We start from the raw sequence: 27,693 nt of genomic DNA, 5'->3' as shown, positions 1-27,693 counted from the left end.
GGAAACCCTCCTGCACACACTGTACAAAAAACGACCCATCTAATGTACTCGAACTATATCTTTTCCAGTCAATATTTGGAAAGTTAAAGTCTCCCATAATAACTACCCTGTTACTTTCGCTCTTATCCAGGATCATCCTCGCCATCCTTTCCTCTACATCCCTAGAACTATTTGGAGGCCTATAGAAAACTCCCAACAGGGTGACCTCTCCTTTCCTGTTTCTAATCTCAGTCCATACTATCTCGGAAGATGACTCCCCATCTAGCATCCTCTCCGCCACCGTAATACTGCTCTTGACTAGCAGCGCCACACCTCCCCCTCTTTTGCCTCCTTCTCGGAGCTTACTAAAACACCTAAACCCCGGAACCTGCAACAACCATTCCTGTCCCTGCTCTATCCATGTCTCCGAAATGGCCACAACATCGAAGTCCCAGGTACCAACCCATGCTGCCAGTTCCCCTACCTTGTTTCGTATACTCCTGGCATTGAAGTAGACCCACTTCAAACCACCTACCTGAACACTGGCCCCCTCCTGCGAAGTCAAATCTGTGCTCCTGACCTCAATACTCTCATTCTCCCTTACCCTAAAACTACAATCCAGGTTCCCATGCCCCTGCTGCATTAGTTTAAACCCCCCCAAAGAGCACTAACAAATCTCCCCCCCAGGATATTTGTGCCCCTCAGGTTCAGGTGTAGACCATCCTGTCTGTAGAGGTAACGTAGCCCAGAGCCCCGGCAGCACCCAGGACTGACCCCTCCCCCCCAGCCCAGCTCCCTGGTGGGAGCCTCCCCCAGCATCCAGGACAGGGCACCCCTATTCCCCCCGGACAGAACCCCCCACAGCTCCCCGGACGAGGCTCACACAGCTCCCCGGACAGAGCCCCCCACAGCACCCCGGACGAGGCTCACACAGCTCCCCGGACAGAGCCCCCCAGCCTTCTGGACAGAACCCCTCCAACTCCCCGGACGGGGACCCCCCAGCCCCCCGGATGCGGCACCCCCAGCCCCCCGGGGGACCTCCCCCAGCCCCCCGGGGGACCTCCCCCAGCACCCTGGACGGACCTCCCCCCCACCCCCCCCGCAGCCCCCCTGGACAGAGCCCCCCCACCTCCCCAGACAGGATAACCCCCTCCCAGCACCCAGGAAAGATCACCCCCCCAGCACAGAGTGGATCGTCAGAGGCTTTTCCCCAGGGTAGAGGGGTCAATTACTAGGGGGCATAGGTTTAAGGTGAGAGGGGCAAGGTTTAGAGTAGATGTACGAGGCAAGTTTTGTACGCAGAGGGTAGCGGGTGCCTGGAACTCGCTACCGGAGGAGGTGGTGGAAGCAGGGACGATAGTGACATTTAAGGGGCATCTTGACAAATACATGAATAGGATGGGAATAGAGGGATACGGACCCAGGAAGTGTAGAAGATTGTAGTTTAGTCGGGCAGCATGGTCGGCACGGGCTTGGAGGGCCGAAGGGCCTGTTCCTGTGCTGTACATTTCTGTGTTCTTTGTTCAGCACACATGACGGCGCCCCCATCACCACCACCCCCTTCCACACCCCAGTCCCCATGCAGAGACCAGATGCCCAGCCCAGAGGGCTCCTGTTAAGCTCTGGTCTGTTTTTCTCGTCTCCCATTCACCAGCAGGTCGAAGCAGCTGAAAAGGATATATCAACCTCCCCCACTGCGTGCTTCCCCCCCATTGCGATGATTGCTGCCGCTGTACCAGCGTATGGCCATTTCCCATCTTCCTCATCCTCATGGCCAACAGTCACCTCGACTCCTGGGAGGACTTTGGCAGCCAGGACAGGAGCAATGCAACACAACCTGGAACAAAGGTCAGGTAAGTCAACGGGCAACTGTATTCCGGGTTGGAGCAGTGCTCAATGCTCTGAATTCAAATCGTGACAATAATTTACCCACTCACATTCTCCTGCCTTCCCATGGATTGCAATTTCACCCGTTGCATCTGAACGTGACAGGCACATAGAATTGATGTTAATCCAGCTCTCTCACACTGTCACTCAGTAACCCCTCTCCCCCAGCACCCTGTGTTACTGACTGTATCTCTACTGATGTTAATCCAGCTCCCCACACTGTCACTCAGCAACCCCTCTCCCCCAGCACCCTGTATTACTGACTGTATCTCTACTGATGTTAATCCAGCTCCCCACACTGTCACTCAGTAACCCCTCTCCCCCAGCACCCTGTGTGACTGACTGTATCTCTACTGATGTTAATCCAGCTCTCTCACACTGTCACTCAGTAACCCCTCTCCCCCAGCATCCTGTGTTACCGACTGTATCTCTACTGATGTTAATCCAGCTCTCTCACACTGTCACTCAGTAACCCCTCTCCCCCAGCACCCTGTGTGACTGACTGCATCTCTACTGATGTTAATCCAGCTCCCTCACACTGTCACTCAGTAATCCCTCTCCCCCAGCACCCTGTGTTACTGACTGTATCTCTACTGATGTTAATCCAGCTCCCCACAGTCACTCAGTAACCCCTCTCCCCCAGCATCCTGTGTTACTGACTGTATCTCTACTGATGTTAATCCAGCTCCCTCATATTGTCACTCAGTAACCCCTCTCCCCCAGCACCCTGTGTTACTGACTGTATCTCTACTGATGTTAATCCAGCTCCCTCACACTGTCACTCAGTAATCCCTCTCCCCCAGCACCCTGTGTTACTGACTATCTCGACTGATGTTAATCCAGCTCCCCCACACTGTCACTCAGTAACCCCTCTCCCCCAGCATCCTGTGTTACTGACTGTATCTCTACTGATGTTAATCCAGCTCCTTCAAACTGTCACTCAGTAAACCCTCTCCCCCCAGCTCCCTCACACTGTCACTCAGTAACCCCTCTCCCCCAGCACCGTGTTACCGACTGTATCTCTACTGATGTTAATCCAGCTCCCTCACACTGTCACTCAGTAACCCCTCTCCCCCAGCACCCTGTGTTACTGACTGTATCTCTACTGATGTTAATCCAGCTCCCTCACACTGTCACTCAGTAACACCTCTCCCCCAGCACCCTGTGTTACTGACTGTATCTCGACTGATGTTAATTCAGCTCCCTCACACTGTCACTCAGTAACCCCTCTCCCCCAGCACCCTGTGTTACTGACTGTATCGCGACTGATATTAATCCAGCTCCCTCACACTGTCACTCAGTAACCCATCCCCACCCTCCAGCGCCGTGTTACTGACTGTATCTCTTCTGATGTTAATCCAGCTCCCTCACACTGTCACTCAGTAACACCTCTCCCCCAGCACCCTGTGTTACTGACTGTATCTCGACTGATGTTAATCCAGCTGCCTCTCACTGTCACTCAGTAACCCCTCTCCCCCAGTACCCTGTGCTACTGACTGTATCTCTATTGATGTTAATCCAGCTCCCTCACTCTGTCACTCAGTAACCCCTCTCCCCCAGCACCCTGTGTTACTGACTGTATCTCTACTGATGTTAATTCTGCTCCCTCACACTGTCACTCAGTAACCCCTCTCCCCCAGCATCCTGTGTTACAGACTGTATCTCTACTGATGTTAATCCAGCTCCCTCACACTGTCACTCAGGATCCCCTTTCCCTCAGCACCGTGTTACTGACTGTATCTCTACCGATGTTAATCCAGCTCCCTCACACTGTCACTCAGTAACCCCTCTCCCCAGCACCCTGTGTTACTGACTGTATCTCGGCTGATGTTAATCCAGCTCCCTCACACTGTCACTCAATAACCCCTCTCCCCCAGCACCCTGTGTTACTGACTGTATCCCTACTGATGTTAATCCAGCTCCCTCACACTGTCACTCAGTAACCCCTCTCCCCCAGCACCCTGTGTTACTGACTGTATCCCTACTGATGTTAATCCAGCTCCCTCACACTGTCACTCAGTAACCCCTCTCCCCCAGCACCCTGTGTTACTGACTGTATCTCTACTGATGTTAATCCAGCTCCCTCACACAGTCACTCAGTAACCCCTCTCCCCCAGCACCCTGTGTTACTGACTGTATCTCTACTGATGTTAATCCAGCTCCCTCACACAGTCACTCAGTAACCCCGCTCCCCCAGCACCGTGTTACTGACTTTATCTCTACTGATGTCAATCCAGCTCCCTCACACTGTCACTCAGTAACCCCTCCCCCCCAGCACCCTGTGTTACTGACTGTATCTCTACTGATGTTAATCCAGCTCCCTCACACTGTCACTCAGTAACCCCTCTCCCCCAGCTCCCTGTGTTACTGACTGTATCCCTACTGATGTTAATCCAGCTGCCTCTCACTGTCACTCAGTAACCCCTCTCCCCCAGCACCCTGTGTTACTGACTGTATCTCTACTGATGTTAATCCAGCTCCCTCACACTGTTACTCAGTAACCCCTCTCCCCCAGCACCCTGTGTTACTGACTGTATCTCTACTGATGTCAATCCAGCTGCCTCACACTGTCACTCAGTAACCCCTCTCCCCCAGCACCCTGTGTTACTGACTGTATCCCTACTGATGTTAATCCAGCTGCCTCTCACTGTCACTCAGTAACCCCTCTCCCCCAGCACCCTGTGTTACTGACTGTATCTCTACTGATGTTAATCCAGCTCCCTCACACTGTTACTCAGTAACCCCTCTCCCCCAGCACCCTGTGTTACTGACTTTATCTCTACTGATGTCAATCCAGCTGCCTCACACTGTCACTCAGTAACCCCTCTACCCCAGCACCCTGTGTTACTGACTGTATCGCGACTGATGTTAATCCAGCTCCCTCACACTGTCACTCAGTAACCCCTTTCCCCCAGCACCCTGTGTTACTGACTGTTTCTCTACTGATGTTAATCCAGCTGCCTCTCAGTCACTCAGTAACCCCTCTCCCCCAGTACCCTGTGCTACTGACTGTATCTCTATTGATGTTAATCCAGCTCCCTCACTCTGTCACTCAGTAACCCCTCTCCCCCAGCACCCTGTGTTACTGACTGTATCTCTACTGATGTTAATCCAGCTCCCTCACACTGTCACTCAGTAATCCCTCTCCCCCAGCACCCTGTGTTACTGACTATCTCGACTGATGTTAATCCAGCTCCCCCACACTGTCACTCAGTAACCCCTCTCCCCCAGCATCCTGTGTTACTGACTGTATCTCTACTGATGTTAATCCAGCTCCTTCAAACTGTCACTCAGTAAACCCTCTCCCCCCAGCTCCCTCACACTGTCACTCAGTAACCCCTCTCCCCCAGCACCGTGTTACCGACTGTATCTCTACTGATGTTAATCCAGCTCCCTCACACTGTCACTCAGTAACCCCTCTCCCCCAGCACCCTGTGTTACTGACTGTATCTCTACTGATGTTAATCCAGCTCCCTCACACTGTCACTCAGTAACCCCTCTCCCCCAGCACCCTGTGTTACTGACTGTATCTCGACTGATGTTAATTCAGCTCCCTCACACTGTCACTCAGTAACCCCTCTCCCCCAGCACCCTGTGTTACTGACTGTATCGCGACTGATATTAATCCAGCTCCCTCACACTGTCACTCAGTAACCCATCCCCACCCTCCAGCGCCGTGTTACTGACTGTATCTCTACTGATGTCAATCCAGCTGCCTCACACTGTCACTCAGTAACCCCTCTCCCCCAGCACCCTGTGTTACTGACTGTATCCCTACTGATGTTAATCCAGCTGCCTCTCACCGTCACTCAGTAACCCCTCTCCCCCAGCACCCTGTGTTACTGACTGTATCGCGACTGATGTTAATCCAGCTCCCTCACACTGTCACTCAGTAACCCCTTTCCCCCAGCACCCTGTGTTACTGACTGTTTCTCTACTGATGTTAATCCAGCTGCCTCTCACTGTCACTCAGTAACCCCTCTCCCCCAGTACCCTGTGCTACTGACTGTATCTCTATTGATGTTAATCCAGCTCCCTCACTCTGTCACTCAGTAACCCCTCTCCCCCAGCACCCTGTGTTACTGACTGTATCTCTACTGATGTTAATTCTGCTCCCTCACACTGTCACTCAGTAACCCCTCTCCCCCAGCATCCTGTGTTACAGACTGTATCTCTACTGATGTTAATCCAGCTCCCTCACACTGTCACTCAGGATCCCCTTTCCCTCAGCACCGTGTTACTGACTGTATCTCTACCGATGTTAATCCAGCTCCCTCACACTGTCACTCAGTAACCCCTCTCCCCAGCACCCTGTGTTACTGACTGTATCTCGGCTGATGTTAATCCAGCTCCCTCACACTGTCACTCAATAACCCCTCTCCCCCAGCACCCTGTGTTACTGACTGTATCCCTACTGATGTTAATCCAGCTCCCTCACACTGTCACTCAGTAACCCCTCTCCCCCAGCACCCTGTGTTACTGACTGTATCCCTACTGATGTTAATCCAGCTCCCTCACACTGTCACTCAGTAACCCCTCTCCCCCAGCACCCTGTGTTACTGACTGTATCTCTACTGATGTTAATCCAGCTCCCTCACACAGTCACTCAGTAACCCCTCTCCCCCAGCACCCTGTGTTACTGACTGTATCTCTACTGATGTTAATCCAGCTCCCTCACACAGTCACTCAGTAACCCCGCTCCCCCAGCACCGTGTTACTGACTTTATCTCTACTGATGTCAATCCAGCTCCCTCACACTGTCACTCAGTAACCCCTCCCCCCCAGCACCCTGTGTTACTGACTGTATCTCTACTGATGTTAATCCAGCTCCCTCACACTGTCACTCAGTAACCCCTCTCCCCCAGCTCCCTGTGTTACTGACTGTATCCCTACTGATGTTAATCCAGCTGCCTCTCACTGTCACTCAGTAACCCCTCTCCCCCAGCACCCTGTGTTACTGACTGTATCTCTACTGATGTTAATCCAGCTCCCTCACACTGTTACTCAGTAACCCCTCTCCCCCAGCACCCTGTGTTACTGACTGTATCTCTACTGATGTCAATCCAGCTGCCTCACACTGTCACTCAGTAACCCCTCTCCCCCAGCACCCTGTGTTACTGACTGTATCCCTACTGATGTTAATCCAGCTGCCTCTCACTGTCACTCAGTAACCCCTCTCCCCCAGCACCCTGTGTTACTGACTGTATCTCTACTGATGTTAATCCAGCTCCCTCACACTGTTACTCAGTAACCCCTCTCCCCCAGCACCCTGTGTTACTGACTTTATCTCTACTGATGTCAATCCAGCTGCCTCACACTGTCACTCAGTAACCCCTCTACCCCAGCACCCTGTGTTACTGACTGTATCGCGACTGATGTTAATCCAGCTCCCTCACACTGTCACTCAGTAACCCCTTTCCCCCAGCACCCTGTGTTACTGACTGTTTCTCTACTGATGTTAATCCAGCTGCCTCTCAGTCACTCAGTAACCCCTCTCCCCCAGTACCCTGTGCTACTGACTGTATCTCTATTGATGTTAATCCAGCTCCCTCACTCTGTCACTCAGTAACCCCTCTCCCCCAGCACCCTGTGTTACTGACTGTATCTCTACTGATGTTAATTCAGCTCCCTCACACTGTCACTCAGTAACCCCTCTCCCCCAGCACCCTGTGTTACTGACTGTATCTCTACTGATGTTAATTCTGCTCCCTCACACTGTCACTCAGTAACCCCTCTCCCCCAGCATCCTGTGTTACTGACTGTATCTCTACTGATGTTAATCCAGCTCCCTCACACTGTCACTCAGGATCCCCTTTCCCTCAGCACCGTGTTACTGACTGTATCTCGGCTGATGTTAATCCAGCTCCCTCACACTGTCACTCAATAACCCCTCTCCCCCAGCACCCTGTGTTACTGACTGTATCCCTACTGATGTTAATCCAGCTCCCTCACACGGTCACTCAGTCATCCCTCTCCCCCAGCACCCCGTGTTACTGACTGTATCCCTACTGATGTTAATCCAGCTCCCTCACACTGTCACTCAGTAACCCCTCTCCCCCAGCACCCTGTGTCACTGACTGTATCTCTATTGATGTTAATCCAGCTCCCTCACACTGTCACTCAGTAACCCCTCTCCCCCAGCACCCTGTGTTACTGACTGTATCCCTACTAATGTTAATCCAGCTGCCTCTCACTGTCACTCAGTAACCCCTCTCCCCCAGCACCCTGTGTTACTGACTGTATCTCTACTGATGTTAATCCAGCTCCCTCACACTGTTACTCAGTAACCCCTCTCCCCCAGCACCCTGTGTTACTGACTGTATCTCTACTGATGTCAATCCAGCTGCCTCACACTGTCACTCAGTAACCCCTCTCCCCCAGCACCGTGTTACTGACTGTATCTCTACTGATGTCAATCCAGCTGCCTCACACTGTCACTCAGTAACCCCTCTCCCCCAGCACCCTGTGTTACTGACTGTATCTCTACTGATGTTAATCCAGCTCCCTCACACTGTCACTCAGTAACCCCTCTCCCCCAGCACCGTGTTACTGACTGTATCTCTACTGGTGCAGATTTGATGGGCTGAATGGCCTCCTTCTGCACTGTAAAATCTATGATGTTAATTCAGCTCCCTCACACTGGCACTTGGTAACACAGCCTGTGACCACACCACCTGTAAATCCTGATGCGTTTCCTACCCAATGGGTTTCCGTGCCTTGTGGAATTCCGTGATTACACGCTCGATGTCAGGAATTACTTGGCAGTCCTTTCCTTCCACAGCGAAGTTTGATCTGGAGGTGAGACAGACAGAGCTTACACTCAATAATGCTGAATAGAGGCACCATCAATCTAACAGTGCTCAACATAGCTGCAATAACAGCCTCCATTGTAATACACATTGCAACCCTCAATAAACCCCAGATCTCTGGCAGTGCAGCACTCCCTCAGTACTGACCCTCTCACAGTGCGGCACTCCATCAGTACTGACCCTCTGACAGTGCAGCACTCCCTCAGTACTGACCCTCTGACAGCGCGGCACTCCCTCAGCACTGACCCTCTGACAGTGCAGCACTCCCTCAGTGCTGACCCTCTGACAGTGCGGCACTCCCTCAGTACTGACCCTCTGACAATGCAGCACTCCCTCAGTACTGACCCTCTGACAGTGCAGCACTCCCTCAGTACTGACCCTCTGACAGTGCAGCACTCCCTCAGTACTGACCCTCTGACAGTGCAGCACTCCCTCAGTACTGACCCTCTGACAGTGCGGCACTACCTCAGTACTGACCCTCTGACAGTGCAGCACTCCCTCAGTACTGACCCCCTGACAGTGCAGCACTCCCTCAGTACTGACCCTCTGACAGTGCCGCACTCCCTTAGTACTGACCCTCTGACAGTGCAGCACTCCCTCAGTACTGACCCTCTGACAGTGCAGCACTCCCTCAGTACTGACCCTCTGACAGTGCGGCACTCCCTCAGTACTGACCCTCTGACAGTGCGGCACTCCCTCAGTACTGACCCTCTGACAGTGCAGCACTCCCTCAGTACTGACCCTCTGACAGTGCAGCACTCCCTCAGTACTGACCCTCTGACAGTGCAGCACTCGCTCGGTGCTGACCCTCTGACAGTGCAGCACTCCCTCAGTACTGACCCTCTGACAGTGCAGCACTCCCTCAGTACTGACCCTCTGACAGTGCGGCACTCCCTCAGTACTGACCCTCTGACAGTGCGGCACTCCCTCAGTACTGACCCTCTGACAGTGCAGCACTCCCTCAGTACTGACCCTCTGACAGTGCAGCACTCCCTCAGTACTGACCCTCTGACAGTGCGGCACTCCCTCAGTACTGACCCTCTGACAGTGCGGCACTCCCTCAGTACAGTGCTGCACTAAGTGAGTCAATGTAAATTCTAACGTAAAGTCTTGGGTATGAGATCCAAATGCAGAAACGCTGGTGTTGTGGTGGGCGGGGCGTGGGCGGAGGGGGTGGTGTCACTCAGACTGGCTCATTATGAGCAGCAACTTGAGAAGATATTGACTCAAGTTTAATGCCTGGTTTGTGCTCTCCCCCCCCCAGCACCCAAGAGAGCCATGTCCGCATTGCAGCGAGGGGGGGTCCTCTGCGGTTATCGAGCTGCCAGTGAATCACGGACAGAATGGCTGGGTTTCAATACTCACAGGTTCTTGGCAGCACCAAAGCCACCAGGGAAGATGATGGCGTCGTGTTCCTGCACGGTTAGCCGGGCCAGGTCCAGGATCTTACCGCGGGCAATCCGAGCCGACTCCACTAGAACATTGCTGCAAGGGAGCGATAATCATCAGCAGGTCAGAGATGAATAATATAAAGTAATTCTTGCAGAGAATATGCTGCGTTAGTGTTACTGGCAACATTAGTGTTAAACATTAGTGTGACTGACAACTAAAAGTTTTATGTTTCTTAACACAGGAATGTGTTTTAGGTATTTATTTTCAACAAAATTATACTAAAATAAAGTTGCAGCTATTTTTATTTATAGTACTGCTGTGTTCCATGCTGGTATTAACACAGTGTCCCCAACACTGAGCACTTCCTGGCCAATCACCACAGAAGTTCGGTTCCGATTCGAACCCTGACCCTGAGGAAAATTCCGCTTGTTTCTGTTCCAACCAATCCCATTGGGAGTTCACTATGTTCTGAAACCAGTGTGGGCTGGTTCCGAGCAGCTAATTGGTCCACAACCCGCCATGGCCCCTCCCCGTCCCATCTCAGGCCCTCCCCCTCTGGCCGTGGCCCCTCCCCCTCCGGTCATGGCCCCTCCCCCTTCAGCCTTGGCCCCTACCGCTCCCGCCTCGGCCCCTACCGCTCCCGCCTCGACCCCTACCGCTCCCGCCTCGACCCTTCCACCTCCCGCCTCGGCTGCTCCCTTCCCCCTTCCCCTCAACCACCCCCTCCCCGACTCGGCTCCTCCCGCCTTGGCCTCCCACTCCTTGGCCGCCCCCTCCCGCCTCGGCCTCCGCCTCCTCGGCCGCCCCCTCCCGCCTCGGCCTCCCACTCCTCGGCTTCCCTGTCCCGCCTCGGCCGACCCCCCTCCCCCCGCCTTGGCCGCCCTCCCTCCCATTTCAGCCCATCCCACTCCGGCCTCGGCCCCTACCGCTCCCGCCTCGGCCTCCCACTCCTCGGCTTCCCTGTCCCGCCTCGGCCGACCCCCCTCCCCCCGCCTTGGCCGCCCTCCCTCCCATTTCAGCCCATCCCACTCCGGCCTCGGCCCCTACCGCTCCCGCCTCGGCCTCCCACTCCTCGGCTTCCCTGTCCCGCCTCGGCCGACCCCCCTCCCCCCGCCTTGGCCGCCCTCCCTCCCATTTCAGCCCATCCCACTCCGGCCTCGGCCCCTACCGCTCCCGCCTCGGCCCTTCCCCCTCCGGCCTCGGCCCCTCCTCCCGCCTCGGCCGACCCCCCCCACCCCTCCCGCCTCGGCCATCCCCTCCCGCCTCAGCCGCTTCCCGCCTCGACCATCATTTATATCCTCTCGCTCTGAGTTGCTCCCTCGCGGGTACACCGCCTCTCCAACTCCCAGCTAAGTGTTCCACACAATCGTTACAACACAGGAAAAGGCCATTCAGCCCATCGCATTTATGTTGGTGTTCCTATAGAATAATTCCCGTTCTGCTACTCTCCCCACATTCCTCCTGTTTAGATATTGAGAAAATGTCAATAGGTTTATGGCAGAGAAGGAGGCCATTCTGCCCAACGGGTCCACTGCACGAAAAACAAGCCACCCATCCGAGTCATTTTTCAGCACTTGCTCCGTAGCTGTGGGTTACAGCACCTGAGGTGCAAATCCAGGCACCTTTTCAATGAGTTGAGGGTTTCTGCCTCTATCACCCTTTCAGGCAGTGAGTCCCAGACCCCCTCAACTCTGAGTGAAAACACTTTTCCTCATCTTCTCTCTCATCCTTGTACCAATCACTTTAAATCTCTGCCCCCCCAGTCATTGACCTCTCTGCCAAGGGAAATAGGCCCTTTCCCACCCTCTCTATCCAGAACCCTCAGAACCTTGTACACTTCACTTTAATCTCCCCTCAGCCTGCAGGTAGAGCAGGAAGGGTGAAGGCTCTGCTGTCAAACAGGACTCACTTCAAATCCAATGACTTCCATAACTACCTTGCCACAATTTCCTCAGATCCTGTTTCCCTGAAACCTCTCTATCCCATTCTCCACCTGTTTGCTTATTTGCACCATCACAATGTTTTGGCCTTCATTGTAAACTTTAATCTCTCCTCTCCTCCACCCTATCAGACAGTCGTTTGTTCTGACCTTCCCTCCCTCCCTCCATCCCCGAGTTGGTTTGTAACCTGTTCCATCTCACACTTTTACTTGTGACAAAGGGACATTGATCAGGATTGTTAACTCGGTTTCTCGCTCTACAACTGCCACCACATTCCAGCATTTTCTGATTTCATTTTTGATGAGAAAATTACCTATTTTTCTCTTTGTAGATTATGGTTTCTGTGGCGTTTAAGAAAGCTGTGCGAGAGCTGTGCGAGGGCTGTGCGAGGGCTGTGCGAGGGCTGTGCGAGGGCTGTGCGAGGGCTGGGCGAGGGCTGGGCGAGGGCTGGGCGAGGGCTGGGCGAGGGCTGTGCGAGGGCTGTGCGAGGGCTGTGCGAGGGCTGTGCGAGGGCTGTGCGAGGGCTGTGCGAGGGCTGTGCGAGGGCTGTGCGAGGGCTGTGAGAGAGCTGTGTGAGAGCTGTGCGAGGGCTGTGCGAGGGCTGTGTGAGAGCTGGGCGAGGGCTGTGTGAGAGCTGGGCGAGAGCTGTGCGAGGGCTGTGCGAGGGCTGGGTGAGAGCTGGGCGAGAGCTGGGTGAGAGCTGTGCGAGGGCTGTGGGAGAGCTGTGTGAGAGCTGGGCGAGAGCTGGGTGAGAGCTGTGCGAGGGCTGTGTGAGGGCTGTGTGAGGGCTGTGCGAGGGCTGTGTGAGAGCTGTGCGAGGGCAGTGCGAGGGCTGTGCGAGGGCTGGGCGAGGGCTGTCTGAGAGCAGTGCGAGAGCTGGGCGAGGGCTGTGTGAGAGCTGTGCGAGAGCTGTGCGAGGGCTGTGTGAGAGCAGTGTGAGAGCTGGGCGAGGGCTGTGCGAGGGCTGTGTGAGAGCAGTGGGAGAGCTGTGAGAGCTCTGTGAGAGCTGTGTGAGAGCTGGGCGAGGGCTGTGTGAGAGCTGGGCGAGAGCTGTGCGTGGGCTGTGTGAGAGCTGTGCGAGAGCTGTGCGAGGGCTGTGCGAGAGCTGTGGGAGAGCTGTGAGAGCTGTGTGAGAGCTGGGCGAGGGCTGTGCGAGGGCTGTGCGAGGGCTGTGCGAGGGCTGTGCGAGAGCTGTGCGAGGGCTGTGCGAGGGCTGTGCGAGAGCTGTGCGAGGGCTGTGCGAGAGCTGTGCGAGGGCTGTGCGAGGGCTGTGCGAGGGCTGTGTGAGAGCTGGGCGAGGGCTGTGTGAGAGCTGGGCGAGAGCTGTGCGAGGGCTGTGCGAGAGCTGGGCGAGAGCTGGGTGAGAGGTGTGCGAGGGCTGTGCGAGAGCTGTGTGAGAGCTGGGCGAGAGCTGTGCGAGGGCTGTGTGAGGGCTGTGTGAGGGCTGTGCGAGGGCTGGGTGAGAGGTGTGCGAGGGCTGTGCGAGAGCTGTGTGAGAGCTGTGCGAGGGCTGTGTGAGGGCTGTGTGAGAGCTGTGCGAGGGCTGTGCGAGGGCTGTGCGAGAGCTGGGCGAGGGCTGGGCGAGAGCTGGGCGAGGGCTGTGTGAGAGCTGTGCGAGGGCTGTGCGAGGGCTGTGTGAGAGCTGTGCGAGGGCTGTGCGAGGGCTGTGCGAGGGCTGTGCGAGAGCTGGGCGAGGGCTGGGCGAGGGCTGGGCGAGGGCTGTCTGAGAGCAGTGCGAGAGCTGTGCGAGGGCTGTGTGAGAGCAGTGTGAGAGCTGGGAGAGGGCTGTGCGAGGGCTGTGCGAGGGCTGTGTGAGAGCAGTGGGAGAGCTGTGAGAGCTCTGTGAGAGCTGTGTGAGAGCTGGGCGAGGGCTGTGTGAGAGCTGGGCGAGAGCTGTGCGTGGGCTGTGTGAGAGCTGTGCGAGAGCTGTGCGAGGGCTGTGGGAGAGCTGTGGGAGAGCTGTGAGAGCTGTGTGAGAGCTGGGCGAGGGCTGTGCGAGGGCTGTGCGAGTGCTGTGCGAGGGCTGTGCGAGAGCTGTGCGAGGGCTGTGCGAGGGCTGTGCGAATGCTGTGCGAGGGCTGTGCGAGAGCTGTGCGAGGGCTGTGCGAGGGCTGTGCGAGGGCTGTGCGAGAGCTGTGCGAGGGCTGTGCGAGGGCTGTGTGAGAGCAGTGCGAGGGCTGTGCGAGGGCTGTGTGAGAGCAGTGGGAGAGCTGGGCGAGGGCTGTGCGAGGGCTGTGCGAGGGCTGTGGGAGAGCTGGGCGAGGGCAGTGCGAGAGCTGGGCGAGAGCAGTGGGAGAGCTGGGCGAGGGCTGTGCGAGAGCAGTGTGAGAGCTGGGCGAGGGCTGTGCGAGAGCTGGGCGAGGGCTGTGCGAGAGCTGGGCGAGGGCTGTGCGAGAGCTGGGCGAGGGCTGTGCGAGAGCTGTGCGAGGGCTGGGCGAGAGCTGTGTGAGAGCTGTGTGAGAGCTGTGCGAGGGCTGGGCGAGAGCAGTGCGAGGGCTGTGCGAGGGCTGTGCGAGAGCTGGACGAGGGCTGTGTGAGAGCTGGACGAGGGCTGTGCGAGGGCTGTGTGAGAGCAGTGCGAGGGCTGTGTGAGAGCTGGGCGAGAGCAGTGCGAGGGCTGTGCGAGGGCTGTGCGAGAGCTGGACGAGGGCTGTGTGAGAGCTGGACGAGGGCTGTGCGAGGGCTGTGCGAGAGCTGTGTGAGGGCTGGGCGAGAGCTGGGCGAGAGCTGTGCGAGGGCTGTGTGAGAGCTGTGCGAGGGCTGGGCGAGAGCTGGGCGAGAGCTGGGCGAGGGCTGGACGAGGGCTGTGCGAGGGCTGTGCGAGGGCTGTGCGAGAGCTGTGTGAGGGCTGGGCGAGGGCTGGGCGAGAGCTGTGCGAGAGCTGTGCGAGAGCTGGGCGAGAGCTGTGTGAGAGCTGGACGAGGGCTGTGCGAAGGCTGTGCGAGAGCTGTGCGAGGGCTGTGTGACAGCTGGGCGAGGGCTGTGCGAGGGCTGTGTGAGAGCTGTGCGAGGGCAGTGCGAGAGCTGTGTGAGAGCTGTGCGAGGGCTGGGCGAGGGCTGGGCGAGAGCTGTGCGACAGCTGGGCGAGGGCTGTGCGAGGGCTGTGTGAGAGCTGTGCGAGGGCAGTGCGAGAGCTGTGTGAGGGCTGTGCGAGGGCTGTGTGAGGGCTGTGCGAGGGCTGTGTGAGGGCTGGGCGAGAGCAGTGCGAGGGCTGTGCGAGGGCTGGGCGAGGGCTGGGCGAGGGCTGTGCGAGGGCTGTGCGAGGGCTGTGCGAGAGCTGGGCGAGGGCTGTGCGAGGGCTGTGCGAGGGCTGTGCGAGGGCTGTGCGAGAGCTGGGCGAGGGCTGTGCGAGGGCTGTGCGAGGGCTGGGCGAGGGCTGTGCGAGGGCTGTGCGAGAGCTGGGCGAGAGCTGGGCGAGGGCTGGGCGAGGGCTGGGCGAGAGCTGGGCGAGGGCTGGGTGAGAGCTGTGCGAGAGCTGGGGGAGGGCTGTGCGAGAGCTGTGTGAGAGCTGTGTGAGAGCTGTGCGAGGGCTGTGCGAGAGCTGTGCGAGGGCTGTGCGAGAGCTGTGCGAGAGCTGTGCGAGAGCTGTGCGAGGGCTGTGCGAGGGCTGTGCGAGGGCTATGCGAGGGCTGTGCGAGGGCTGTGCGAGGGCTGTGCGAGGGCTGTGCGAGGGCTGTGCGAGGGCTGTGCGAGGGCTGTGCGAGGGCTGTGCGAGGGCTGTGTGAGAGCTGGGCGAGAGCAGTGCGAGGGCTGTGTGAGAGCTGTGCGAGGGCTGTGTGAGAGCAGTGCGAGGGCTGTGTGAGAGCAGTGCGAGAGCAGTGCGAGGGCTGTGCGAGGGCTGTGCGAGGGCTGTGCGAGAGCTGGGCGAGAGCAGTGTGAGAGCTGTGTGAGAGCAGTGCGAGAGCTGGGCGAGGGCTGGGCGAGAGCAGTGTGAGAGCAGTGTGAGAGCTGTGCGAGAGCTGTGCGAGAGCAGTGTGAGTGCTGGGCGAGAGCTGGGCGAGAGCTGGGCGAGAGCTGGGCGAGAGCTGGGCGAGGGCTGTGTGAGAGCAGTGCGAGAGCTGTGCGAGGGCTGTGCGAGGGCTGTGCGAGGGCTGGGCGAGGGCTGTGCGAGAGCAGCGCGAGGCCTGTGTGAGAGCTGTGCGAGAGCTGTGCGAGGGCTGTGCGAGGGCTGTGCGAGGGAAGTGCGAGGGCAGTGTGAGAGCTGTGCGAGGGCTGTGTGAGAGCAGTGCGAGAGCTGGGCGAGAGCTGGGCGAGGGCTGGGCGAGGGCTGTGTGAGAGCTGGGCGAGAGCAGTGCGAGAGCTGGGCGAGGGCTGGGCGAGAGCTGGGTGAGAGCTGGGCGAGGGCTGGGCGAGGACTGCGCGAGGGCTGTGCGAGGGCTGTGCGAGGGCTGTGTGAGAGCTGGGCGAGGGCTGGGCGAGGGCTGTGCGAGGGCTGGGCGAGGGCTGTGTGAGAGCTGGGCGAGAGCAGTGCGAGAGCTGGGCGAGGGCTGGGCGAGGGCTGGGCGAGGGCTGGGCGAGAGCAGTGCGAGAGCTGGGCGAGGGCTGGGCGAGGGCTGGGCGAGGGCTGGGCGAGGGCTGTGCGAGGGCTGTGCGAGGGCTGGGCGAGGGCTGGGCGAGGGCTAGGTGAGGGCTGTGCGAGAGCTGTGTGAGAGCTGGGTGAGAGCTGGGCGAGAGCTGTGTGAGAGCTGTGCGAGGGCTGGGCGAGGGCTGTGTGAGAGCTGGGCGAGGGCTGTGTGAGAGCTGGGCGAGGGCTGGGCGAGGGCTGGGCGAGGGCTGGGCGAGGGCTGTGCGAGGGCTGTGCGAGAGCTGTGTGAGAGCTGGGTGAGAGCTGGGCGAGGGCTGTGTGAGAGCTGTGCGAGGGCTGGGCGAGGGCTGTGTGAGAGCTGGGTGAGAGCTGTGTGAGAGCTGGGTGAGAGCTGGGCGAGGGCTGGGCGAGGGCTGTGCGAGGGCTGTGCGAGAGCTGGGCGAGGGCTGTGTGAGAGCTGTGCGAGGGCTGGGTGAGAGCTGGGCGAGGGCTGTGTGAGAGCTGGGCGAGAGCTGTGTGAGAGCTGGGCGAGAGCTGTGTGAGAGCTGTGCGAGGGCTGGGCGAGGGCTGGGCGAGGGCTGTGTGAGAGCTGGGCGAGAGCTGTGTGAGAGCAGTGTGAGAGCTGTGTGAGAGCTGGGCGGGGGCTGTGTGAGAGCTGGGCGAGGGCTGTGTGAGAGCTGGGCGAGAGCTGTGTGAGAGCTGTGTGAGAGCAGTGTGAGAGCTGTGTGAGAGCTGTGTGAGAGCAGTGTGAGAGCTGTGTGAGAGCTGTGTGAGAGCTGTGTGAGAGCTGGGCGAGAGCTGGGCGAGAGCTGTGTGAGAGCTGGGCGAGAGCTGTGCCTGGGCTGTGTGAGAGCTGGGCGAGAGCTGTGTGAGAGCTGTGTGAGAGCTGTGTGAGAGCAGTGTGAGAGCAGTGTGAGAGCTGTGCGAGAGCTGTGCGAGAGCTGTGTGAGAGCTGTGTGAGAGCTGTGTGAGAGCTGTGTGAGAGCTGGGCAAGAGCAGTGCGAGGGCTGTGCGAGAGCTGTGCGAGGGCTGTGTGAGAGCTGTGCGAGGGCTGTGTGAGGGCTGTGTGAGAGCTGTGCGAGGGCTGTGTGAGGGCTGTGTGAGAGCAGTGTGAGAGCTGGGCGAGAGCTGGGCGAGAGCTGGGCGAGAGCTGTGCGAGAGCAGTGTGAGAGCTGGGCGAGGGCTGGGCGAGGGCTGGGCGAGGGCTGTGCGAGAGCTGTGCGAGGGCTGGGCGAGAGCTGTGCGAGGGCTGTGCGAGAGCTGTGCGAGGGCTGGGCGAGGGCTGGGCGAGAGCTGTGCGAGGGCTGTGTGAGGGCTGTGCGAGAGCTGGGCGAGAGCTGTGCGAGAGCTGTGCGAGAGCTGTGCGAGGGCTGTGTGAGAGCTGGGCGAGAGCTGGGCGAGGGCTGTGCGAGGGCTGTGTGAGAGCTGGGCGAGAGCTGTGTGAGAGCTGGGCGAGGGCTGTGCGAGGGCTGGGCGAGAGCTGTGCGAGAGCTGTGCGAGGGCTGTGCGAGGGCTGGGCGAGGGCTGGGCGAGGGCTGGGCGAGGGCTGGGCGAGGGCTGGGCGAGGGCTGGGCGAGGGCTGGGCGAGAGCTGTGCGAGGGCTGGGCGAGGGCTGGGCGAGGGCTGTGCGAGGGCTGTGCGAGGGCTGTGCGAGGGCTGTGTGAGAGCTGTGCGAGAGAAGTGTGAGAGCTGGGCGAGAGCTGGGCGAGAGCTGGGTGAGAGCAGTGTGAGAGCTGTGTGAGAGCAGTGTGAGAGCTGGGCGAGAGTTGGGCGAGGGCTGGGCGAGAGCTGTGCGAGAGCTGGGCGAGAGCTGTGCGAGGGCAGTGTGAGAGCTGGGCGAGAGCTGGTCGAGAGCAGTGTGAGAGCTGGGCGAGGGCTGGGCGAGAGCTGGGCGAGAGCTGGGCGAGAGCTTGGCGAGAGCTGGGCGAGGGCTGGGCGAGGGCAGTGTGAGAGCTGGGCGAGAGCTGTGCGAGGGCTGGGCGAGGGCTGTGCGAGAGCAGTGCGAGGGCTGTGCGAGAGCTGTGCGAGGGCTGTGCGAGGGCTGTGCGAGGGCTGTGCGAGGGAAGTGCGAGGGCAGTGTGAGAGCTGTGCGAGGGCTGTGTGAGAGCAGTGTGAGAGCTGGGCGAGGGCTGTGCGAGGGCTGGGCGAGGGCTGTGTGAGAGCAGTGCGAGGGCTGTGTGAGAGCTGTGCGAGGGCTGTGCGAGGGCTGTGCGAGGGCTGTGCGAGGGCTGTGCGAGAGCTGTGCGAGGGCAGTGTGAGAGCTGTGCGAGAGCTGGGCGAGAGCAGTGTGAGAGCTGTGTGAGAGCAGTGTGAGAGCAGTGGGAGAGCTGGGCGAGGGCTGGGCGAGAGCAGTGTGAGAGCTGGGCGAGAGCTGTGCGAGGGCTGGGCGAGGGCTGGGCGAGGGCTGGGCGAGAGCTGGGTGAGAGCTGGGCGAGAGCAGTGCGAGAGCTGGGCGAGGGCTGGGCGAGGGCTTGGCGAGAGCTGTGTGAGAGCTGGGCGAGAGCTGTGTGAGAGCTGTGCGAGGGCTGGGCGAGGGCTGTGCCTGGGCTGTGTGAGAGCTGGGTGAGAGCTGTGGGAGAGCTGGGCGAGAGCTGTGTGAGAGCAGTGTAAGAGCTGTGTGAGAGCTGTGCGAGAGCTGGGCGAGGGCTGTGTGAGAGCTGGGCGAGGGCTGTGTGAGAGCTGGGCGAGAGCTGTGCGAGAGCTGTGCCTGGGCTGTGTGAGAGCTGTGTGAGAGCAGTGTGAGAGCTGTGTCAGAGCTGTGTGAGAGCTGTGTGAGAGCTGGGCGATAACTGTGTGAGAGCTGGGCGAGAGCTGTGTGAGAGCTGGGCGAGAGCTGTGTGAGAGCTGGGCAAGAGCTGTGTGAGAGCTGTGTGAGAGCAGTGTGAGAGCTGGGCGAGAGCTGGGCGAGAGCTGGGCGAGAGCTGGGCGAGAGCTGGGCGAGAGCTGGGCGAGAGCAGTGCGAGGGCTGTGTGAGAGCTGTGCGAGAGCAGTGTGAGAGCTGGGCGAGAGCTGTGCGAGAGCTGTGCGAGAGCTGGGCGAGAGCAGTGCGAGGGCTGTGCGAGGGCTGTGCGAGAGCAGTGCGAGGGCTGTGCGAGGGCTGTGCGAGGGCTGTGCGAGGGCTGTGCGAGGGCTGTGCGAGGGCTGTGCGAGGGCTGTGAGAGAGCTGGGCGAGAGCAGTGCGAGGGCTGTGTGAGAGCTGTGCGAGGGCTGTGTGAGAGCAGTGCGAGGTCTGTGTGAGAGCAGTGCGAGAGCAGTGCGAGGGCTGTGCGAGGGCTGTGCGAGGGCTGTGCGAGAGCTGGGCGAGAGCAGTGTGAGAGCTGTGTGAGAGCAGTGCGAGAGCTGGGCGAGGGCTGGGCGAGAGCAGTGTGAGAGCAGTGTGAGAGCTGTGCGAGAGCTGTGCGAGAGCAGTGTGAGTGCTGGGCGAGAGCTGGGCGAGAGCTGGGCGAGAGCTGGGCGAGGGCTGTGTGAGAGCAGTGCGAGAGCTGTGCGAGGGCTGTGCGAGGGCTGTGCGAGGGCTGTGCGAGGGCTGTGCGAGGGCTGGGCGAGGGCTGTGCGAGAGCAGCGCGAGGCCTGTGTGAGAGCTGTGCGAGAGCTGTGCGAGGGCTGTGCGAGGGCTGTGCGAGGGCTGTGCGAGGGAAGTGCGAGGGCAGTGTGAGAGCTGTGCGAGGGCTGTGTGAGAGCAGTGTGAGAGCTGGGCGAGGGCTGGGCGAGAGCAGTGTGAGAGCTGGGCGAGAGCTGTGCGAGGGCTGGGCGAGGGCTGGGCGAGGGCTGGGCGAGAGCTGGGTGAGAGCTGGGCGAGAGCTGGGCGAGGGCTGGGCGAGAGCTGTGCGAGGGCTGTGTGAGGGCTGTGCGAGAGCTGGGCGAGAGCTGTGCGAGAGCTGTGCGAGGGCTGTGTGAGAGCTGGGCGAGAGCTGGGCGAGGGCTGGGCGAGGGCTGTGTGAGAGCTGTGCGAGAGCTGTGCGAGAGCTGGGCGAGGGCTGTACGAGGGCTGGGCGAGAGCTGTGCGAGAGCTGTGCGAGGGCTGGGCGAGGGCTGGGCGAGGGCTGGGCGAGGGCTGGGCGAGGGCTGTGCGAGAGCTGGGCGGGGGCTGGGCGAGGGCTGGGCGAGGGCTGGGCGAGGGCTGGGCGAGGGCTGTGCGAGGGCTGTGCGAGAGCTGTGCGAGGGCTGGGCGAGGGCTGGGCGAGGGCTGTGCGAGGGCTGTGCGAGGGCTGTGCGAGGGCTGTGCGAGGGCTGTGCGAGGGCTGTGTGAGAGCTGTGCGAGAGAAGTGCGAGGGCAGTGTGAGAGCTGGGCGAGAGCTGGGCGAGAGCTGGGTGAGAGCAGTGTGAGAGCTGTGTGAGAGCAGTGTGAGAGCTGGGCGAGAGCTGGGCGAGAGTTGGGCGAGGGCTGGGCGAGAGCTGTGCGAGAGCTGGGCGAGAGCTGTGCGAGGGCAGTGTGAGAGCTGGGCGAGAGCTGGGCGAGAGCAGTGTGAGAGCAGTGTGAGAGCTGGGCGAGGGCTGGGCGAGAGCTGGGCGAGAGCTGGGCGAGAGCTGGGCGAGAGCTGGGCGAGAGCTGTGCGAGGGCTGGGTGAGGGCTGTGTGAGAGCAGTGCGAGAGCTGGGCGAGAGCTGTGCGAGGGCTGGGCGAGGGCTGTGCGAGAGCAGTGCGAGGGCTGTGCGAGAGCAGTGCGAGGGCTGTGCGAGAGCTGTGCGAGGGCTGTGCGAGGGCTGTGCGAGGGAAGTGCGAGGGCAGTGTGAGAGCTGGGCGAGGGCTGTGTGAGAGCAGTGCGAGAGCTGGGCGAGAGCTGTGCGAGGGCTGGGCGAGGGCTGTGCGAGAGCAGTGCGAGGGCTGTGCGAGAGCAGTGCGAGGGCTGTGCGAGAGCTGTGCGAGGGCTGTGCGAGGGCTGTGCGAGGGCTGTGCGAGGGCAGTGTGAGAGCTGTGCGAGAGCTGGGCGAGAGCAGTGTGAGAGCTGTGTGAGAGCAGTGTGAGAGCAGTGGGAGAGCTGGGCGAGGGCTGGGCGAGAGCAGTGTGAGAGCTGGGCGAGAGCTGTGCGAGGGCTGGGCGAGGGCTGGGCGAGGGCTGGGCGAGAGCTGGGTGAGAGCTGGGCGAGAGCAGTGCGAGAGCTGGGCGAGGGCTGGGCGAGGGCTTGGCGAGAGCTGTGTGAGAGCTGGGCGAGAGCTGTGTGAGAGCTGTGCGAGGGCTGGGCGAGGGCTGTGCCTGGGCTGTGTGAGAGCTGGGTGAGAGCTGTGGGAGAGCTGGGCGAGAGCTGTGTGAGAGCAGTGTAAGAGCTGTGTGAGAGCTGTGCGAGAGCTGGGCGAGGGCTGTGTGAGAGCTGGGCGAGGGCTGTGTGAGAGCTGGGCGAGAGCTGTGCGAGAGCTGTGCCTGGGCTGTGTGAGAGCTGTGTGAGAGCAGTGTGAGAGCTGTGTCAGAGCTGTGTGAGAGCTGTGTGAGAGCTGGGCGATAACTGTGTGAGAGCTGGGCGAGAGCTGTGTGAGAGCTGGGCGAGAGCTGTGTGAGAGCTGGGCAAGAGCTGTGTGAGAGCTGTGTGAGAGCAGTGTGAGAGCTGGGCGAGAGCTGGGCGAGAGCTGGGCGAGAGCTGGGCGAGAGCTGGGCGAGAGCTGGGCGAGAGCTGGGCGAGAGCAGTGCGAGGGCTGTGTGAGAGCTGTGCGAGAGCAGTGTGAGAGCTGGGCGAGAGCTGTGCGAGAGCTGTGCGAGAGCTGGGCGAGAGCAGTGCGAGGGCTGTGCGAGGGCTGTGCGAGAGCAGTGCGAGGGCTGTGCGAGGGCTGTGCGAGGGCTGTGCGAGGGCTGTGCGAGGGCTGTGCGAGGGCTGTGCGAGGGCTGTGCGAGGGCTGTGCGAGGGCTGTGAGAGAGCTGGGCGAGAGCTGTGCGAGGGCTGTGTGAGAGCTGTGCGAGGGCTGTGTGAGAGCAGTGCGAGGGCTGTGTGAGAGCAGTGCGAGAGCAGTGCGAGGGCTGTGCGAGGGCTGTGCGAGGGCTGTGCGAGAGCTGGGCGAGAGCAGTGTGAGAGCTGTGTGAGAGCAGTGCGAGAGCTGGGCGAGGGCTGGGCGAGAGCAGTGTGAGAGCAGTGTGAGAGCTGTGCGAGAGCTGTGCGAGAGCAGTGTGAGTGCTGGGCGAGAGCTGGGCGAGAGCTGGGCGAGAGCTGGGCGAGAGCTGGGCGAGGGCTGTGTGAGAGCAGTGCGAGAGCTGTGCGAGGGCTGTGCGAGGGCTGTGCGAGGGCTGTGCGAGGGCTGGGCGAGGGCTGTGCGAGAGCAGCGCGAGGCCTGTGTGAGAGCTGTGCGAGAGCTGTGCGAGGGCTGTGCGAGGGCTGTGCGAGGGCTGTGCGAGGGAAGTGCGAGGGCAGTGTGAGAGCTGTGCGAGGGCTGTGTGAGAGCAGTGTGAGAGCTGGGCGAGGGCTGGGCGAGAGCAGTGTGAGAGCTGGGCGAGAGCTGTGCGAGGGCTGGGCGAGGGCTGGGCGAGGGCTGGGCGAGAGCTGGGTGAGAGCTGGGCGAGAGCTGGGCGAGGGCTGGGCGAGAGCTGTGCGAGGGCTGTGTGAGGGCTGTGCGAGAGCTGGGCGAGAGCTGTGCGAGAGCTGTGCGAGGGCTGTGTGAGAGCTGGGCGAGAGCTGGGCGAGGGCTGGGCGAGGGCTGTGTGAGAGCTGTGCGAGAGCTGTGTGAGAGCTGGGCGAGGGCTGTACGAGGGCTGGGCGAGAGCTGTGCGAGAGCTGTGCGAGGGCTGGGCGAGGGCTGGGCGAGGGCTGGGCGAGGGCTGGGCGAGGGCTGTGCGAGAGCTGGGCGGGGGCTGGGCGAGGGCTGGGCGAGGGCTGGGCGAGGGCTGGGCGAGGGCTGGGCGAGGGCTGGGCGAGGGCTGTGCGAGAGCTGTGCGAGGGCTGGGCGAGGGCTGGGCGAGGGCTGTGCGAGGGCTGTGCGGGGGCTGTGCGAGGGCTGTGCGAGGGCTGTGTGAGAGCTGTGCGAGAGAAGTGCGAGGGCAGTGTGAGAGCTGGGCGAGAGCTGGGCGAGAGCTGGGTGAGAGCAGTGTGAGAGCTGTGTGAGAGCAGTGTGAGAGCTGGGCGAGAGCTGGGCGAGAGTTGGGCGAGGGCTGGGCGAGAGCTGTGCGAGAGCTGGGCGAGAGCTGTGCGAGGGCAGTGTGAGAGCTGGGCGAGAGCTGGGCGAGAGCAGTGTGAGAGCAGTGTGAGAGCTGGGCGAGGGCTGGGCGAGAGCTGGGCGAGAGCTGGGCGAGAGCTGGGCGAGAGCTGGGCGAGAGCTGTGCGAGGGCTGGGCGAGGGCTGTGTGAGAGCAGTGCGAGAGCTGGGCGAGAGCTGTGCGAGGGCTGGGCGAGGGCTGTGCGAGAGCAGTGCGAGGGCTGTGCGAGAGCAGTGCGAGGGCTGTGCGAGAGCTGTGCGAGGGCTGTGCGAGGGCTGTGCGAGGGAAGTGCGAGGGCAGTGTGAGAGCTGTGCGAGGGCTGTGTGAGAGCAGTGTGAGAGCTGGGCGAGGGCTGTGCGAGGGCTGGGCGAGGGCTGTGTGAGAGCAGTGCGAGGGCTGTGTGAGAGCTGTGCGAGGGCTGTGCGAGGGCTGTGCGAGGGCTGTGCGAGGGCTGTGCGAGGGCTGTGCGAGGGCTGTGCGAGGGCAGTGTGAGAGCTGTGCGAGAGCTGGGCGAGAGCAGTGTGAGAGCTGTGTGAGAGCAGTGTGAGAGCTGGGCGAGGGCTGGGCGAGAGCAGTGTGAGAGCTGGGCGAGAGCTGTGCGAGGGCTGGGCGAGGGCTGGGCGAGGGCTGGGCGAGAGCTGGGTGAGAGCTGGGCGAGAGCAGTGCGAGAGCTGGGCGAGGGCTGGGCGAGGGCTGGGCGAGGGCTGGGCGAGAGCTGTGTGAGAGCTGGGCGAGAGCTGTGCGAGAGCTGTGCGAGGGCTGGGCGAGGGCTGTGCCTGGGCTGTGTGAGAGCTGGGTGAGAGCTGTGGGAGAGCTGTGTGAGAGCAGTGTAAGAGCTGTGTGAGAGCTGTGCGAGAGCTGGGCGAGGGCTGTGTGAGAGCTGGGCGAGGGCTGTGTGAGAGCTGGGCGAGAGCTGTGCGAGAGCTGTGCCTGGGCTGTGTGAGAGCTGTGTGAGAGCAGTGTGAGAGCTGTGTGAGAGCTGGGCGATAACTGTGTGAGAGCTGGGCGAGAGCTGTGTGAGAGCTGGGCGAGAGCTGTGTGAGAGCTGGGCAAGAGCTATGTGAGAGCTGTGTGAGAGCAGTGTGAGAGCTGTGCGAGAGCTGGGCGAGAGCTGGGCGAGAGCTGGGCGAGAGCAGTGCGAGGGCTGTGTGAGAGCTGTGCGAGAGCAGTGTGAGAGCTGGGCGAGAGCTGTGCGAGAGCTGGGCGAGAGCAGTGCGAGGGCTGTGCGAGGGCTGTGTAAGAGCAGTGCGAGGGCTGTGCGAGGGCTGTGCGAGGGCTGTGCGAGGGCTGTGCGAGGGCTGTGCGAGGGCTGTGCGAGGGCTGTGCGAGGGCTGTGTGAGAGCTGGGCGAGAGCAGTGCGAGGGCTGTGTGAGAGCTGTGCGAGGGCTGTGTGAGAGCAGTGCGAGGGCTGTGTGAGAGCAGTGCGAGAGCAGTGCGAGGGCTGTGCGAGGGCTGTGCGAGGGCTGTGCGAGAGCTGGGCGAGAGCAGTGTGAGAGCTGTGTGAGAGCAGTGCGAGAGCTGGGCGAGGGCTGGGCGAGAGCAGTGTGAGAGCAGTGTGAGAGCTGTGCGAGAGCAGTGTGAGTGCTGGGCGAGAGCTGGGCGAGAGCTGGGCGAGAGCTGGGCGAGAGCTGGGCGAGGGCTGTGTGAGAGCAGTGCGAGAGCTGTGCGAGGGCTGTGCGAGGGCTGTGCGAGGGCTGGGCGAGGGCTGTGCGAGAGCAGCGCGAGGCCTGTGTGAGAGCTGTGCGAGAGCTGTGCGAGGGCTGTGCGAGGGCTGTGCGAGGGCTGTGCGAGGGAAGTGCGAGGGCAGTGTGAGAGCTGTGCGAGGGCTGTGTGAGAGCAGTGCGAGAGCTGGGCGAGAGCTGGGCGAGGGCTGGGCGAGGGCTGTGCGAGGGCTGGGCGAGGGCTGTGTGAGAGCTGGGCGAGAGCAGTGCGAGAGCTGGGCGAGGGCTGGGCGAGGGCTGGGCGAGAGCTGGGTGAGAGCTGGGCGAGGGCTGGGCGAGGACTGCGCGAGGGCTGTGCGAGGGCTGTGCGAGGGCTGTGTGAGGGCTGGGCGAGGGCTGGGCGAGGGCTGTGCGAGGGCTGGGCGAGGGCTGTGTGAGAGCTGGGCGAGGGCTGGGCGAGGGCTGGGCGAGAGCAGTGCGAGAGCTGGGCGAGGGCTGGGCGAGGGCTGGGCGAGGGCTGTGCGAGGGCTGTGCGAGGGCTGGGCGAGGGCTGGGCGAGGGCTGGGCGAGGGCTAGGTGAGGGCTGTGCGAGGGCTGTGCGAGAGCTGTGTGAGAGCTGGGAGAGAGCTGGGTGAGAGCTGTGCGAGGGCTGGGCGAGGGCTGTGTGAGAGCTGGGCGAGGGCTGTGTGAGAGCTGGGCGAGGGCTGGGCGAGGGCTGGGCGAGGGCTGTGCGAGGGCTGTGCGAGAGCTGTGTGAGAGCTGGGTGAGAGCTGGGCGAGGGCTGTGTGAGAGCTGTGCGAGGGCTGGGCAAGGGCTGTGTGAGAGCTGGGTGAGAGCTGTGTGAGAGCTGGGTGAGAGCTGGGCGAGGGCTGTGCGAGGGCTGGGCGAGGGCTGTGCGAGGGCTGTGCGAGGGCTGTGCGAGAGCTGGGCGAGGGCTGTGTGAGAGCTGTGCGAGGGCTGGGCGAGGGCTGTGTGAGAGCTGGGCGAGGGCTGTGTGAGAGCTGGGCGAGAGCTGTGTGAGAGCTGGGCGAGAGCTGTGTGAGAGCTGTGCGAGGGCTGGGCGAGGGCTGGGCGAGGGCTGTGTGAGAGCTGGGCGAGAGCTGTGTGAGAGCAGTGTGAGAGCTGTGTGAGAGCTGGGCGGGGGCTGTGTGAGAGCTGGGCGAGGGCTGTGTGAGAGCTGGGCGAGAGCTGTGTGAGAGCTGTGTGAGAGCAGTGTGAGAGCTGTGTGAGAGCTGTGTGAGAGCTGGGCGAGAGCTGTGTGAGAGCTGGGCGAGAGCTGTGCCTGGGCTGTGTGAGAGCTGGGCGAGAGCTGTGTGAGAGCTGTGTGAGAGCTGTGTGAGAGCAGTGTGAGAGCAGTGTGAGAGCTGTGCGAGAGCTGTGCGAGAGCTGTGCGAGAGCTGTGCGAGAGCTGTGTGAGAGCTGTGTGAGAGCTGTGTGAGAGCTGTGTGAGAGCTGGGCAAGAGCAGTGCGAGGGCTGTGCGAGAGCTGTGCGAGGGCTGTGTGAGAGCTGGGCGAGAGCTGTGTGAGAGCTGTGCGAGGGCTGGGCGAGGGCTGTGCCTGGGCTGTGTGAGAGCTGGGTGAGAGCTGTGGGAGAGCTGGGCGAGAGCTGTGTGAGAGCAGTGTAAGAGCTGTGTGAGAGCTGTGCGAGAGCTGGGCGAGGGCTGTGTGAGAGCTGGGCGAGGGCTGTGTGAGAGCTGGGCGAGAGCTGTGCGAGAGCTGTGCCTGGGCTGTGTGAGAGCTGTGTGAGAGCAGTGTGAGAGCTGTGTGAGAGCTGGGCGATAACTGTGTGAGAGCTGGGCGAGAGCTGTGTGAGAGCTGGGCGAGAGCTGTGTGAGAGCTGGGCAAGAGCTATGTGAGAGCTGTGTGAGAGCAGTGTGAGAGCTGTGCGAGAGCTGGGCGAGAGCTGGGCGAGAGCTGGGCGAGAGCAGTGCGAGGGCTGTGTGAGAGCTGTGCGAGAGCAGTGTGAGAGCTGGGCGAGAGCTGTGCGAGAGCTGGGCGAGAGCAGTGCGAGGGCTGTGCGAGGGCTGTGTAAGAGCAGTGCGAGGGCTGTGCGAGGGCTGTGCGAGGGCTGTGCGAGGGCTGTGCGAGGGCTGTGCGAGGGCTGGGCGAGAGCAGTGCGAGGGCTGTGTGAGAGCTGTGCGAGGGCTGTGTGAGAGCAGTGCGAGGGCTGTGTGAGAGCAGTGCGAGAGCAGTGCGAGGGCTGTGCGAGGGCTGTGCGAGGGCTGTGCGAGAGCTGGGCGAGAGCAGTGTGAGAGCTGTGTGAGAGCAGTGCGAGAGCTGGGCGAGGGCTGGGCGAGAGCAGTGTGAGAGCAGTGTGAGAGCTGTGCGAGAGCAGTGTGAGTGCTGGGCGAGAGCTGGGCGAGAGCTGGGCGAGAGCTGGGCGAGAGC

At 61.5% G+C, this 27,693-nt stretch overlaps 2 protein-coding genes across 2 annotated transcripts in view; one reads left to right on the top strand and one right to left on the bottom strand.

Annotated features, from left to right (window-relative positions):
• The window catches only part of LOC140427619 (ribosomal RNA processing protein 1 homolog B-like), a 944,136-nt gene that overhangs the window by 40,021 nt on the left and 876,422 nt on the right, over positions 1-27,693 (top strand). The gene's annotated exons all lie outside the window — the stretch shown is intronic.
• The window catches only part of LOC140427618 (glutamine amidotransferase-like class 1 domain-containing protein 3, mitochondrial), a 58,650-nt gene that overhangs the window by 3,094 nt on the left and 27,863 nt on the right, over positions 1-27,693 (bottom strand). The window contains exons 4-6 of the mRNA XM_072513030.1: positions 10,041-10,160; positions 8,566-8,658; positions 1,660-1,816 (exon numbers count right to left, since the gene is read on the bottom strand). Of these exons, the coding sequence (XP_072369131.1) occupies positions 1,660-1,816; positions 8,566-8,658; positions 10,041-10,160 (370 nt within the window). The remainder of the gene's footprint in view (positions 1-1,659; positions 1,817-8,565; positions 8,659-10,040; positions 10,161-27,693) is intronic.

Source organism: Scyliorhinus torazame, chromosome 8, assembly GCF_047496885.1.
Source record: "Scyliorhinus torazame isolate Kashiwa2021f chromosome 8, sScyTor2.1, whole genome shotgun sequence".
NCBI classification, from domain to species: Eukaryota; Metazoa; Chordata; class Chondrichthyes; order Carcharhiniformes; family Scyliorhinidae; genus Scyliorhinus; species Scyliorhinus torazame.
This window is presented reverse-complemented; position numbering and strand designations above follow the sequence as displayed.